This window comes from Salvelinus alpinus, chromosome 14, assembly GCF_045679555.1.
Source record: "Salvelinus alpinus chromosome 14, SLU_Salpinus.1, whole genome shotgun sequence".
In the NCBI taxonomy this organism is placed as follows: domain Eukaryota; kingdom Metazoa; phylum Chordata; class Actinopteri; order Salmoniformes; family Salmonidae; genus Salvelinus; species Salvelinus alpinus.
This window is the reverse complement of record NC_092099.1, coordinates 45,236,533-45,252,008: the sequence shown is the minus strand read 5'-3', so window position 1 is coordinate 45,252,008 and position 15,476 is coordinate 45,236,533. Positions and strand designations below refer to the sequence as shown.

General features: G+C 41.8%; 1 protein-coding gene across 1 annotated transcript; it reads right to left on the bottom strand.

Annotated features, from left to right (window-relative positions):
• Positions 1-306: 306 nt before the first annotated feature.
• LOC139538257 (trace amine-associated receptor 13c-like) lies at positions 307-1,391 on the bottom strand. Its single transcript, XM_071340106.1, has one exon. It carries the CDS (start codon positions 1,267-1,269, stop codon positions 307-309), a length of 963 nt encoding a protein of 320 aa, XP_071196207.1. The 5' UTR covers positions 1,270-1,391.
• Between the last annotated feature and the right edge of the window lie 14,085 nt (positions 1,392-15,476).

The window sequence follows — 15,476 nt, the reverse complement described above, 5'->3', positions numbered from 1 at the left end:
ACGTCCTCAAAATGTACTATGAGAACACTTACATACTATTTGTCAATAAGTAACACGGAACAACGACAGACTTGACACACAATGACTACAATGTCCTTTATAAAACAAGCTTATGCCTTCTTATGCCATCTCCAATTCATTCCAATCCAATCCAGCCAAATCATTCTGTATCAACACCACATGTATCAATCATGACAACACTGAGATAAGTTATGTCAGTATTGTAACATTAAATAATTACAACAATTGTAGAACAAAACTATATCAAACCTATGTTTGCCGAATTAGTGAATCATATTATAGGAACTATAAACGTCTTATCTTCAAAGTTAAAATAAGTTTAGCTGTCACTTTGAACCATGGATAAAAGAAAGCATAAATTATTGGATTAATTAAGGAATTAACAAGTGCGAGATAACTGGTGAAATATGCTATTAAATGATCACCTAAAACAGAAAAAACAAAGAAAATTAATAGAGATGGAATCCAACAAATTAAATAGTTGAAAACAACAATAGCTAGAGTTTTTGCTGCTTTTCTCTCAGACTTATTCGCCTGTACAGTTTTAACATCAAACACATTGGCATTCTCTTTAGAAAATATCTTTCTGGCCTGTAATCTGGCCACCACAAAGATTTTCAAATAAAGTGTTATAATAATACAGCATGGGACAACCATTATAAATACAATGTAAATTATATTAACCCATGTTATTCCTTCAACAATAACACATTCTGTCAAACACCTACTGGGTATTTGTACATTTACAAAGTTTTTTATAATAGCAGCATCGTATATGATACAACAACACCAGGTGATGGATATAATACAGATAGTTCCTGTTATTGTTATTTTAGAGTGGTACAATAAGGGATCACACACAGCAACATAGCGGTCAATAGATATCAAGACCAAATTACCCAGAGATAAAGAAGTGCATAAACAAGCAATGTAGGCATGAAACGCACAGAAATATTTCCCAAAACCCCAGCATGATTCCATTATTGCTACAGTCACTACTGGTATCACAATCAGTCCCACCAGGAGATCTGACACAGCCAGAGAGAGGATGAGCAGGTTGGTTGGAGTGTGGAGCTGCTTGAAGTGAGAGATGGAGATGATCACCAGTACGTTCAAAAATACTGTAACTGCTGAAATCAATGAGAAGAAGATGTACAGTGTTATGTAGATAGATGTCGATAGCAAAACCTTTCTGCAAGAAGAGTTTCCGTCTTGAAAACAGTATTGAATATCTTCATGTTTCTCCATTCGTAATAAAAGGTAAAAATGCTGAGGTCCTTCTCCTGCTTGGTCCTGTGTGTGACCCTGTCAGGTCCGCCTTCTGACAAACTCTGAGCTCTGCCTCTCTATTTATCCCTGTGTTACTGACAGACACTCCCCTCCCCAGGATCTCTCTTCACGCACACACACACACACACACACACACACACACACACACACACACAAACAAACGGTTGGATAAACAAATAATTAAAGAAAGCATGATGTAATGTAATACGGGATTGGATGTTGCTGTGCCCAGCTAGCCTGTCCTTCAGCCTTACTGATCGTTAGAGATGAGAGAAAAGGTACATTTTCTCCAATTCAAATCAAATCAAATGTTATTTGTCACAAGCGCCGATCAGGTGTGGACCTTACAGTGAAATGCTATAGAGGTACTGGACGGCAGGAAGCTTGGCCCCGGTGATGTACTGGGCCGTACTCACTACCCTCTGTAGTGCTTTGCGGTCGGAGGCCGAGCAGTTACAAATACCAGGCAGTGATGCAACCAGTCAGGATGCTCTCGATGGTGCAGCTGTAGAACTTTTTGAGGATCTGAGGACCCATGCTAAATCTTTTCAGTCTCCTGAGGGGGAATAGGCTTTGTCGTGCCGTCTTCATGACTGTCTTATCTCCACTTTATGTTTATATACCCTACATTACTCATCTCATATGTATATACAGTACTCTATACCATCTACTGCATCTTGCCTATGCTGTTCTGTACCATCACTCATTCATATATCTTTATGTACATATTCTTTATCCCTTTACATTTGTGTGTATGAATAGTGGGATTCCATAGGAACATTCCATAGACGTTTAGAAATGTCCATCTGAACTGAATTATGAACCATATCTCTTCAAGTCGAGGGAGACTTTGTCTCAGTTCCATCATGGGGACAAGTACTTTTTGTCAGACATCAGAACAACCAAAATGTATTCTGAACCAATCACCCATTGATGTTTTTTTAATGTGACTAGAAATGTGATTTCCAGTTCAGTTTATGTAGGGTATATAAACATAAAGTGGCTGTGCTGCCATCCTGTTAGAAGGTAACAGATTATTTTATTACAAATGGTTAAGATGGATTTTCATTGTGTTCCATGGTGTTATTTGCCCCCTAGTGGAGCTTTCTGGTACTTAGACTGTTCGCAAACAGGAAGTAGAGAATTCGTTCTGCACGCATAGAAGAAACTAAAAACAACGCTATGGTGCAGGTCTTTCAGTGTAGTTATTTCTTGTCACGCTTCAGCCTTGGAAAATATTTGTTTGTAAGTTCGATTCAAGCATTTAGCTAGTGATGATAATCTTGTTATTGATAGAGTTGCTTACATATCAATGTTGGTTGGTTGCATTTACTCACACAAATTGCAATGCCTTTCATGTATGCCGTTAGCTGTATTACTTTGCTCGTGCGTCATGCAAACGAATGGTAAAATATACAATACTGTAGTTTTGTTACCGATTCTAGTGTAATATGCTTTGTTATTCTACATAGATGGTTGTACATTATTAGAGTAATGAAAGGAGTTAGTCAATTACCATATGAGTAACAATTAGCTATATGGTTTGGCATCATGCCAGATGCATGGTACCTTAGCACGTGCTTTGTATTCATGCAACTTCAAATGTATAATGTACAGCTACAGTATGTCGGTCTGAATTGAATACTAAAGTATATTCTTTTCTGTATTTTGCAGTTTTACAACATAAACGTTTTCAATATTCATTCAAGAAAAGTCACGCCTTGGGAGTTTTATTGAAGACTTAGTTGTTAGCTATCTGTCTAGTTTTGCATGGGAACGCAACTCAAGGGCAGAATAGTGGCATAGTTTAAAGTGGCTAGTGATACATGTATTACATAAGATGGCATGATGCAGTAGATGATATAGAGTACAGTATATACATATACATATGAGATGAGTAATGTAGGGTATGTAAACATTATATTAAGTGGCATTGTTTAAAGTGGCTAGTGATACATTTTTACATAATTTCCATCAATTCCCATTATTAAAGTGGCTGGAGTTGAGTCAGTATGTTGGCAGCGGCCACTAAATGTTAGTGGTGGCTGTTTAACAGTCTGATGGCCTTGAGATAGAAGCTGTTTTTGAGTCTCTCGGTCCCTGCTTTGATGCACCTGTACTGACCTCGCCTTCTGGATGATAGCGGGGTGAACAGGCAGTGGCTCGGGTCGTTGTTGTCCTTGATGATCTTTATGGCCTTCCTGTGACATCGGGTGGTGTAGGTTTCCTGGAGGGCAGGTAGTTTTCCCCCGGTGATGCGTTGTGCAGACCTCACTACCCTCTGGAGAGCCTTACGGTTGTGGGCAGAGCAGTTGCCATACCAGGCGGTGATACAGCCTGACAGGATGCTCTCGATTGTGCATCTGTAGAAGTTTGTGAGTGCTTTTGGTGACAAGCCAAATTTTTTCAGCCTCCTGAGGTTGAAGAGGCGCTGCTGCGCCTTCTTCACAACGCTGTCTGTGTGGGTGGACCACTTCAGTTTGTCCGTGATGTGTACACCGAGGAACTTAAAACTTTCCACCTTCTCCACTACTGTCCCGTCGATGTGGATAGGGGGGTGCTCCCTCTGCTGTTTCCTGAAGTCCACAATCATCTCCTTTGTTTTGTTGACGTTGAGTGTGAGGTTATTTTCCTGACACCACACTCCGAGGGCCCTCACCTCCTCCCTGTAGGCCGTCTCGTCGTTGTTGGTAATCAAGCCTACCACTGTAGTGTCGTCCGCAAACTTGATGATTGAGTTGGAGTTGTACATGGCCACGCAGTCGTGGCGGTCAATAGATAGTAGTTGTGGAATTGTTAGGTTAGGTTAGGTTAGATTACTCGTTGGTTATTACTGCATTGTCGGAACTAGAAGCACAAGCATTTCGCTACACTCACATTAACATCTGCTAACCATGTGTATGTGACAAATAAAATTTGATTTGATTTGGGTGTGCTTGGACCATGATAGTTTGTTTGTGATGTGGACACCTAGGAAATTGAAGCTCTCAACCTGCTCCACTACAGCCACGTCGATGAGAATGGGGGCGTGCTCGATCCTCCTTTTCCTGTAGTCCACAATCATCTCCTTTGTCTTGATCACTGGCACCACACGGCCAGGTCTCTGACCTCCTCCCTATAGGCTGTCTCATCTTTGTCGGTGATCAGGCCTACCACTGTTGTGTCATCGGCAAATTTAATGATAGTGTTGGAGTCGTGCCTGGTCATATGGTCATGCAGTCATGAGTGAACAGGGAGTACAGGAGGGGACTGAGCGCGCACCCCTGAGGGGCTGTGTTGTGTTGCGGATGTGTTGTTACCTATCCTTACCACCTGGGGGCAGCCTGTCAGGAAGACCATTCTGAGCATTATTAATGGGAAAATATAGTAGGGCTGATGATTTGGTCACTTAAAGGTTTTTAAACATGGGAAATAGGATAACTGTGCAGACTAACTGTTTTTGGGGATGTCAGTGCTCAGTTTAGAACATAATCCACAACCGCAGGAAACGAGATGGTACGTCACATGTCAGCTGGCTTGTGTAGGAAAGCTGACTGTAGGGAAGTTGATGAGAGGGCATGACTTCATGGTGTACACGCTTATAGCACATTCAATCAGAATGAATAGTGGGATTCCATAGGAACATTCCATAGACGTTTAGTAATGTCCATCTGAACTGAATTATGAACCATACTTCTTCAAGTTGAGGGACACTTCGTCTCAGTTCCATCATGGGGACAAGTACTTTTTGTCAGACATCAGAACAACCAAAATGTATTGTGACCCAATCACCCATTGATGTTTTTTTAATGTGACTAGAAATGTGATTTCCAGTTCAGTTTAGTTGTATCGATCAGTGATCTCAAAAGCACTTCAAGTAATTAGGGGCAGTTCAAAATGTACTGGGAATATTTTCATTGAACTTCCCCTTGTACTGTAAAAACAAATGTACACACCCTCCCCCCTCATAGAATTAACTCTAAATAATGCTTAGAAACGTGGTTATCGACACTTCAGCATACTTTGTGGCACAGTCGATGCCACGCAGGGCTACGGGCCAGAAGGTTGAGGGTTCACCGACCACCACGGACGAGCTCAATCTCCTTGCATGTTTCATTAGGCCTACAACGCGATGAGAGCTGGCAATTATAATCTAGGGAGATATTAGATATCCAACATTTTGATGCCAATCATATAAAATACATGGAACGCAACATAAGTTTTCACCAATAGTTTTCTGTGCCACTGCATCACACAACTAAAAACAAAGCATACCGACTTCGGGCGCTTCAATATCACGGCTTGCATTTTCAACATCACAATAATCAGACTTGACAATAGCGACAAACAGAAAATACATCCCTCCCTACCTTCTAGGCCTGACCAGTATCGAAGGCTTAGCTTTAAAATCTGTCAGGTTCATTAAATAGTACCCGCAAAACACCAGTCTCAACGTCAACAGTGAAGAGGCGACTGTGGGATGCTGGCCTTCTAGGCAGAGTTCCTCTGTCCAGTGTCAGTGTTCTTTTGCCCATCTTAATCTTTTCTTTTTATTTGCCTGTCTGAGATATGGCTTTTTCTTTGCAACTCTGCCTAGAAAGCAAGCATCCCGGAGTCACCTCTTCACTGTTGACGTTGAGACTGGTGTTTTGCGGGTACTATTTAATGAAGGATCATCAAAAGTCGTGCTTTAAATTCTCGGACAACACAAAGATTCCTAGATGCCCTTCCAGACGCCCTCCGCCTACCCAAGGACGTCAGAGTACAAAATCAGTTAACCACCTAACTGAGGAACTCAGTTTAACCTTGCGCAATACCCTTGATGCATTCGCACCCCTAAAAACAAAAAACATGTGTCATAAGATGCTAGCTCCCTGGTATACAGAAAATACCCGAGCACTGAAACAACTTCCAGAAAATTGGAAAGGAAATGGCGCTACACCAAACTGGAAGTCTTCCGACTAGCTTGGAAAGACAGTACCGTGCAGTATCGAAGAGCTCTCACTGCTGCTCGATAATCCTATTTTTCCAACTTAATTGAGGAAAATAAGAACAATCCAAAATGTATTTTTGATACTGTCGCAAAGCTAACTTAAAAGCAGCATTCCCCAAGAGAGGATGGCTTTCACTTCAGGAGTGATAAATTCATGAAATTCTTTGAGAAAAAGATCATGATCATTTGAAAGCAAATTGCGGACTCCTCTTTAAATCTGCGTATTCCTCCAAAGCTCAGTTGTCCTGAGTCTGCGCAACTCTGCCAGGACCTAGGATCAAGGGAGACACTCAAGTTTTTTAGTATTATATCTCTTGACACATTGATGAAAATATTCATGGCCTCTAAACCTTCAACCTGCATTCTGGACCCTATTCCAACTAAACTACGGAAAGATCTGCTTCCTGTGCTTGGCCCTCCTATGTTGAACAAAATAAACGGCTCTCTATCCACCGGATGTGTACCAAACTCACTAAAAGTGGCAGTAATAGAGTCTCTCTTGAAAAAGCCAAACCTTGACCCAGAAAATATAAAAAACTATCGGCCTATATCGAATCTCCCATTCCTCTCAAATGTTTTTGAAAAAGCTGTTGCACAGCAACTCACTGCCTTCCTGAAGACAAACAATGTACACGAAACGCTTCAGTCTGGTTTTAGACCCCATCATAGCACTGAGACTGCACTTGTGAAGGTGGTAAATTACCTCTTAAGGGGTCGCTGTTCTCACTTTGTAAAAAATCGTTCCCAAATTAAACTGCCTCGTACTCAATTCTTGCTCGTACAATATGCATATTATTATTACTATTGGATAGAAAACACTCTCTAGTTTCTAAAACCGTTTGAATTATATCTGTGAGTAAAACAGAACTCATTTTGCAGCAAACTTCCTGTCAGGAACTGAGAAATCTGAAATCGAGGGCTCTGTTCCAGGGTCAGTTTATTAATTTGCATGGAATCTATGGGTCTACATGCACTGCATACGCCTTCCCCTAGATGTCAGTAGGCAGTGAGAATTGGAATGGGGTGTCTAGCTAGATCTGAGGCCAAACAAGAGCTCTTGGAACCGTGGGTGTAGTCTTTTCACCGTTCGTCTTGGCGCGAGACAGACCTCAGGATTGCGTTCTGAAAAGCTGTCGTTATAGGCCTTAGATATATCCGGCTCTGATTTTATTCGATATATGTGTTAAAAACATCATCAACTAGTTATATTAAACCGACTTATATCAGTTTATATAAGTTTATTCCGATTTTCGGTATTTTCTTTGTGATGCGTTCTGGGGATTTGGACACTTCTGTGCCGCATGGCTAACGTTGGCTAGCGTTCTACAGATGAAGACGACATTCTACAACCGAGCAACGATTATTCTGGACAAAGGACAACTTGTACAAGATTCTGATGGAAGCTCATCAAATAGTAGGAACGATTTATGATGTTTTTTCGTATATCTGTCAAATGTTTAGACGTAATTTGGGCGCTGATTTTGGGCGCTGTATCCCTATAACGTAGGCTGTAAGTCGTACTAAAGTTAATTTTAGAAATCTAACACAGCAGTTGCATTAAGAACTAGTGTATCTTTAATTTGCTGTCCAACATGTCTTTTTTAGTAAAGCTTATGATTAGTTATTTGATTAGAATAGGTGCCTCTCCAAGATTTCTCCTGACAATATTTCTGCATTTTCACTACGTATTCACATTGTTCAACCACGATTTGTGCCACATTTTCGAACAAACCATATATGTATTGTGTAATATGATGTTATAGGACTGTCATCTGATGAAGTTTGAGAAGGTTAGTGAAAAAATGTATATCTTTTGCTGGTTTATTCGCTATCGCTAACGTGTCTTGAATGAATGAATGCTGCTGTGTGGTAGGCTATTGTAGTAAGCTAATATAATGCTATATTGTGTTTTCGCTGTAAAACACTTAAAAAATCTGAAATATTGGCTGGATTCACAAGATGTTGGTCTTTCATTTGCTGTACACCGTGTATTTTTCATAAATGTTTTATGATGAGTATTTAGGTATTTCACGTTGGTTTCTGTAGTTATTCTAGCTGCTTTGGTGAGACTACTGCAATGTAAAACTATGATTTATACCTGAAATATGCACATTTTTCGAACAAAACATATGCTATACAATAAATATGTTATCAGACTGTCATCTGATGAAGTTGTTTCTTGGTTAGTGACTATTTATATCTTTATTTGGTCGAATTTGTGATAGCTACCTATGCAGTAAAAAAATGGTGGAAATATGCGGTTGGGTCTTTTGCTATCGTGGTTAGCTAATAGAAATACATATTGTGTTTTCCCTGTAAAACATTTTAAAAATCAGAAATGATGGCTGGATTCACAAGATGTGTATCTTTCATCTGGTGTCTTGGACTTGTGATTTCATGATATTTAGATGCTAGTATTTACTTGTGGCGCTATGCTAGGCTATGCTAGTCAGCTTTTTTACTGATGAGGGTGCTCCCGGATCCGGGATTGTGACCAAGTAGAAGTTAATGGCATCAGGCCGAGGCTCTGCATCCGTCCTCGTGCTCCTAGACCTTAGTGTTGTTTTTGATACCATCGATCATCACATTCTTTGGAGAGATTGTAAACCCAAATTGGTCTACACGGACAAATTCTGGCCTGGTTTAGATCTTATCTGTCAGAAAGATATCAGTTTGTCTGTGTGAATGGTTTGTCCTCTGACAAATCAACTGTACATTTCGGTGTTCCTCAAGGCTCCATTTTAGGACCACTATTGTTTTCACTATATATTTTACCTCTTGGTGATGTCATTCGGAAACAAAATGTTAACTTTCACTGCTATACATATGTCATGACGCTGGCCTGGGGGTAGGTTTATGACAGTCATAAATACCTCTCCCCCTTTTTTCTCCTCTCTCTACCCTACTGATGTGACTATTGGAAATCCCTTGGTTAACATAGAGATTCTGGGAACATCAGAAGGTGGGGGGAAATGAACTATATTTTGGTAATCCAACCAGTTGAACATATGCGTTGGTACATATGCGTTGGTACTTCTCTGCGCTACGGATCCCTTTTACGGGATCATTTTCCTAAACAACCGCTGAATTGCAGGGCGCAAAATATTACAAAAAATATTTATAATCATGCAATCACAAGTGAAATATACCAAAACACAGTTTAGCTTGTTGTTAATCCACCTATCGTGTCAGATTGTGAAAATATGCTTTGCAGCGAAAGCAATCAAAGCTTTTGTGAGTGTATCAATCAATGCTACAACAGCTAGCCCCAAATTAGCATGGTCACGAAAGTCAGAAAAGCAATCAAATTAATCGCTTACCTTTGATAATCTTCGGATGTTTGCACTCACGAGACTCCCAGTTACACAATAAATGTTATTTTTGTTCGATAAATATTACTTTTATAACAAAAAAACGCCATTTGGGTTGCGCGTTATGTTCAGAAAACCAAAGCCTTTTTCCGTTCGACGAAAATTCCAAAAAGTATCCGTAATGTTCGTAGAAACATGTCAAATGTTTTTTATAATCAATCCTCAGGTTGTTTTTAATAAACATAATCGATAATATTTCAACCGGACCGTAACCTATTCAATAAAAGAAAGAAAGAAAATGGAGAGCTACCTCTCTCGCGCGCATGAACTAATCAGAGGACACCTGTCACGCCCTGACCATAGTTTGCTTTGTATGTTTCTATGTTTTGTTTGGTCAGGGTGTGATCTGAGTGGGGATTCTATGTTGTATGTCTAGTTTGTCTGTTTCTGTGTTTGGCCTGATATGGTTCTCAATCAGAGGCAGGTGTTAGTCGTTGTCTCTGATTGGGAACCATATTTAGGTAGCCTGTTTTGTATTGTGGGTTGTGGGTGATTGTTCCTGTTCCTGTGTTTTTGTATGTTCACCGTTCAGGACTGTTTCGTTTCGTTCTCGTGTTTTGTTGTTTTTTGTGAGATTATTCGTGTTCATTAAAATGGATAATCATCACGCTGCATTTTGGTCCTCCTCTCTTTCTCCTAACGACGATCGTGACAACACCTGACTACATTTGAAAAATCTTGCTCATTTTTCAAAATAAAAGCCTGAAACTATGTCTAAAGCCTGATCACAGCCTGAGGAAGCCATTGGAAAAGGAATCTGGTTGATACCCCTTTAAATGGAAGAAAGACGGGCCAGGAAACACAGATAAAATAATTAAAAAATCACTTCCGGGTTAGATTTCCTCAGGTTTTCGCCTGCAGAATCAGTTTTGTTATACTCACAGACAATATTTTGACAGTTTTGGAAACTTTGGAGTGTTTTCTATCCTAATCTGTAAATGATATGCATATTCTATGATCTGGACCTGAGAAATTTGTCCGTTTACCTTGGGAACGTTATTAAAAAATATATATATAGTGGGGCAAAAAAGTATTTAGTCAGCCACCAATTGTGCAAGTTCTCCCACTTAAAAAGATGAGAGAGGCCTGTAATTTTCATCATAGGTACACTTCAACTATGACAGACAAAATGAGAAGAAAAAAATCCAGACAATCACATTATAGGATTTTTAACGAATTTATTTGCAATTTATGGTGGAAAATAAGTATTTGGTCAATAACAAAAGTTTATCTCAATACTTTGTTATATACCCTTTGTTGGCAATGACAGAGGTCAAACGTTTTCTGTAAGTCTTCACAAGGTTTTCACACACTGTTGCTGGTATTTTGGCCCATTCCTCCATGCAGATCTCCTCTAGAGCAGTGATGTTTTGGGGCTGTTGCTGGGCAACACGGACTTTCAACTCCCTCCAAAGATTTTCTATGGGGTTGAGATCTGGAGACTGGCTAGGCCACTCCAGGACCTTGAAATGCTTCTTACGAAGCCACTCCTTCGTTGCCCGGGCGGTGTGTTTGGGATCATTGTCATGCTGAAAGACCCAGCCACGTTTCATCTTCAATGCCCTTGCTGATGGAAGGAGGTTTTCACTCAAAATCTCACGATACATGGCCCCATTCATTCATTCCTTTACACGGATCAGTCGTCCTGGTCCCTTTGCAGAAAAACACCCCCAAAGCATGATGTTTCCACCCCCATGCTTCACAGTAGGTATGGTGTTCTTTGGATGCAACTCAGCATTCTTTGTCCTCCAAACATGACGAGTTGAGTTTTTACCAAAAAGTTATATTTTGGTTTCATCTGACCATATGACATTCACCCAATCTTCTTCTGGATCATCCAAATGCTCTCTAGCAAACTTCAGACGGGCCTGGACATGTACTGGCTTAAGCAGGGGGACATGTCTGGCACTGCAGGATTTGAGTCCCTGGCGGCGTAGTGTGTTACTGATGGTAGGCTTCGTTACTTCGGTCCCAGCTCTCTGCAGGTCATTCACTAGGTCCCCCCGTGTGGTTCTGGGATTTTTGCTCACCGTTCTTGTGATCATTTTGACCCCACGGGGTGAGATCTTGCGTGGAGCCCCAGATCGAGGGAGATTATCAGTGGTCTTGTATGTCTTCCATTTCCTAATAATTGCTCCCACAGTTGATTTCTTCAAACCAAGCTGCTTACCTATTGCAGATTCAGTCTTCCCAGCCTGGTGCAGGTCTACAATTTTGTTTCTGGTGTGCTTTGACAGCTCTTTGGTCTTGGCCATAGTGGAGTTTGGAGTGTGACTGTTTGAGGTTGTGGACAGGTGTCTTTTATACTGATAACAAGTTCAAACAGGTGCCATTAATACAGCTAACGAGTGGAGGACAGAGGAGCCTCTTAAAGAAGAAGTTACAGGTCTGTGAGAGCCAGAAATCTTGCTTTTGTAGGTGACCAAATACTTATTTTCCACCATAATTTGCAAATAAATTCATAAAAAATCCTACAATGTGATTTTCTGGATTAATTTTTTTCATTTTGCAAGTGTACCTATGATGACAATTACAGGCCTCTCTCATCTTTTTAAGTGGGAGAACTTGCACAATTGGTGGCTGACTAAATACTTTTTTGCCCCACTGTATATATGACCCCTAGCGTTAAGAGGTTTAATGGAAACATCTAGGAGCAACAATGTCTCAGTCACGAAGTGGTAGGCCACACAAGCTCAAAGCACGGGAAGGTGGGAATCCTCTGTCCTCGGTTGCAACACTCACTACCGAGTTCCAAACTGCCTCTGGAAGCAACGTCAGCACAAGAACTGTTCGTAAGGAGCTTCATGAAATGGGTTTCCATGGCCGTGTAGCGGCACACAGGCCTAAAATCACCATGCGCAATGCCAAGTGTTGGCTCGAGTGGTGTAAAGCACGTCACCGTTGGACTCTGGAGCAGTGAAAACACCTTCCCTGGAGTGACAAATCTGGATTTGGCTGATGCCATGAAAATGCTACCTGCCCCAATGCATGTTGCCAATTGTAAAGTTTGGTGGTGGAGGAATAATGGTCTGGGGCAATTTTTCATGGTTCAGGCTAGACCCCTTAGTTCCAGTGAAGGGAAATCTTAACACTACAGCATACAATGACATTCTAGACTTTGTGACAACAGTTTGGGGAAAGACCTTTACTGTTCCAGCATGAAAATGCTCCCATGCACAAATTCAGGTCCATTCAGAAATAGGTTTGTTGAGATCTGTGTGGAAAACATGACTGGCCTGCAGAGAGCTTTGACCTCGACCCCATTGAACACCTTTGGGATGAATTGGAACGCCGACTTCGAGCCAGGCCTAATCATCCAACATCAATGACAAACTTCACTAATGGTCTTGTGGCTGAATGGAAGCTGAATGGAAGTCCCAGCAGCAATTAGCTATCATCTACGACCAACTCCGTATTATTGCCCATGATTTTGGAATGAGATGTTCAATGAGCAACTGTCCACATACTTTTGGCAATGTAGTGTCTAAAAAAGTTCAGGAAAATCTAGGAAACAGAACTAGAGAAACAGGAAGGTGGAAAAGAACGCTGGTAAGACCTGACTAGACAAGACGAACTGGCAACAGACAAACAGAGAATACAGGTATAATACACAGGGGATGACGGGAAGATGGGCGACACCTGGAGGGGGGTGGAAACAAGCACAACGACAGGTGAAACAGATCAGGGTGTGACAATCACACCTGTAATATCGCAAACGGACATGGCAGTTTCACCGATACGAATTCCATCTTTAAAGGAACTGGCAACTTGTCATCTCCCGTCTGGATTACTGCAACTCGCTGTTGGCTGGGCTCCCTGCCTGTGCCATTAAACCCCTACAACTCATCCAGAACGCCGCAGCCCGTCTGGTGTTCAACCTTCCCAAGTTCTCTCACGTCACCCCGCTCCTCCGCTCTCTCCACTGGCTTCCAGTTGAAGCTCGCATCCGCTACAAGACCATGGTGCTTGCCTACGGAGCTGTGAGGGGAACGGCACCTCAGTACCTCCAGGCTCTGATCAGGCCCTACACCCAAACAAGGGCACTGCGTTCATCCACCTCTGGCCTGCTCGCCTCCCTACCACTGAGGAAGTACAGTTCCCGCTCAGCCCAGTCAAAACTGTTCGCTGCTCTGGCACCCCAATGGTGGAACAAACTCCCTCACGACGCCAGGACAGCGGAATCAATCACCACCTTCCGGAGACACCTGAAACCCCACCTCTTTAAGGAATACCTAGGATAGGATAAAGTAATCCTTCTCACCCCCCCCCCCCCCTTAAAAGATTTAGATGCACTATTGTAAAGTGGCTGTTCCACTGGATGTCATAAGGTGAATGCACCAATTTGTAAGTCGCTCTGGATAAGAGCGTCTGCTAAATGACTTAAATGTAAATGTTAAATGTAAAGGGAAATGTCACTCAAAAACAAGAATCAAAGTGTCGACGGCCACAACATCATGATGATGCAAAATATTGTATGATGCAAAACGCATCGTACTGAATGATGATGTGGCCGGTGACACTTTGATTCTTGAAAGTCCAATATCTTGAAAAGTTGACATAAGACATACAAATTATTTTGGGACTCTATCAACAGTGGACTAATAAAACAAATAACTAAAGATGGTTTTGAGTGTAATTTCCCTTTAAGGGCGTAATTGCTAACCTCTTGGCAACTCCACACTATTAGCCACAACCCAAGGTCAGCGGTGGAGAGCCACACAGCCACCCTGGGCTCTAATCGATTTGACACAATGCTGCAAAACTCGCAGAGCCGTCAGCAACGCAGCCAAGGAGTACAGCCTGGAGGTATATGGTACGTAAACAACAACCTCAAAATGCTACAAAATGTATATGGACGTGTGTGTGTGTGTGTGTGTGTGTGTGTGTGTGTGTGTGTGTGTGTGTGTGTGTGTGTGTGTGTGTGTGTGTGTGTGTGTGTGTGTGTGTGTGTGTGTGTGTGTGTGTGTGTGTGTGTGTGTGTGTGTGTGTGTGTGTGTTAATACACAGTATGTGTGTTTTGTCCCTCCAGTCTCCCCCATTATCTGTGGTCAGAACCAGGTCCAGAACATGTGAGTGTGGAGGTGAACAACCCTGTGTCTCTAACCTGTGACATCCCTCTTCCTGCTGTCACCTGGCTGAACGATGGAAACACAACAGAGCAGGAGACCACAGCAGACACTTCAACCTCAACACACTGGTGATGAACACTACCACTACTCTCACTACCACTACTCTCACTACCACTACTCTCACTACCACTACTCTCACTACCACTACCACTACACTCACTAACACTACTCTCACTACCACTACTCCCACTACTACTACTCTCACTATCACTACTCTCACTACCACTACTCTCACTGCATCACCACTCTCACTACCACTACTCTCACTACCACTACTCTCACTACCACTACTCTCACTACCACTACTCTCACTACTACTACTCTCACTATCACTACTCTCACTACCACTACTCTCACTACCACTACTCTCATTACCACTACTCCCACTACTACTACTCTCACTATCACTACTCTCACTACCACTACTCTCACTGCATCACTACTCTCACTACCACTACTCTCACTACCACTACTCTCACTACCACTACTCTCACTACCACTACTCTCATTACCACTACTCTCACTACTACTACTATCACTACCACTACTCTCACTACCACTACTCTCACTACCACTACTCTCACTACCACTACTCTCACTACCACTACTCTCACTACCACTCTCACTACCACTACTCTCACTGCCACTACTCTCACTACCACTACTCTCACTACCACTACTCTCATTACCACT

What these genes read in the sequence shown, in the direction of transcription:
- LOC139538257 (XM_071340106.1), bottom strand. Translation starts at nt 1,269, where the DNA reads ATGGAGAAACATGAAGATATTCAATACTGTTTTCAAGACGGAAACTCT.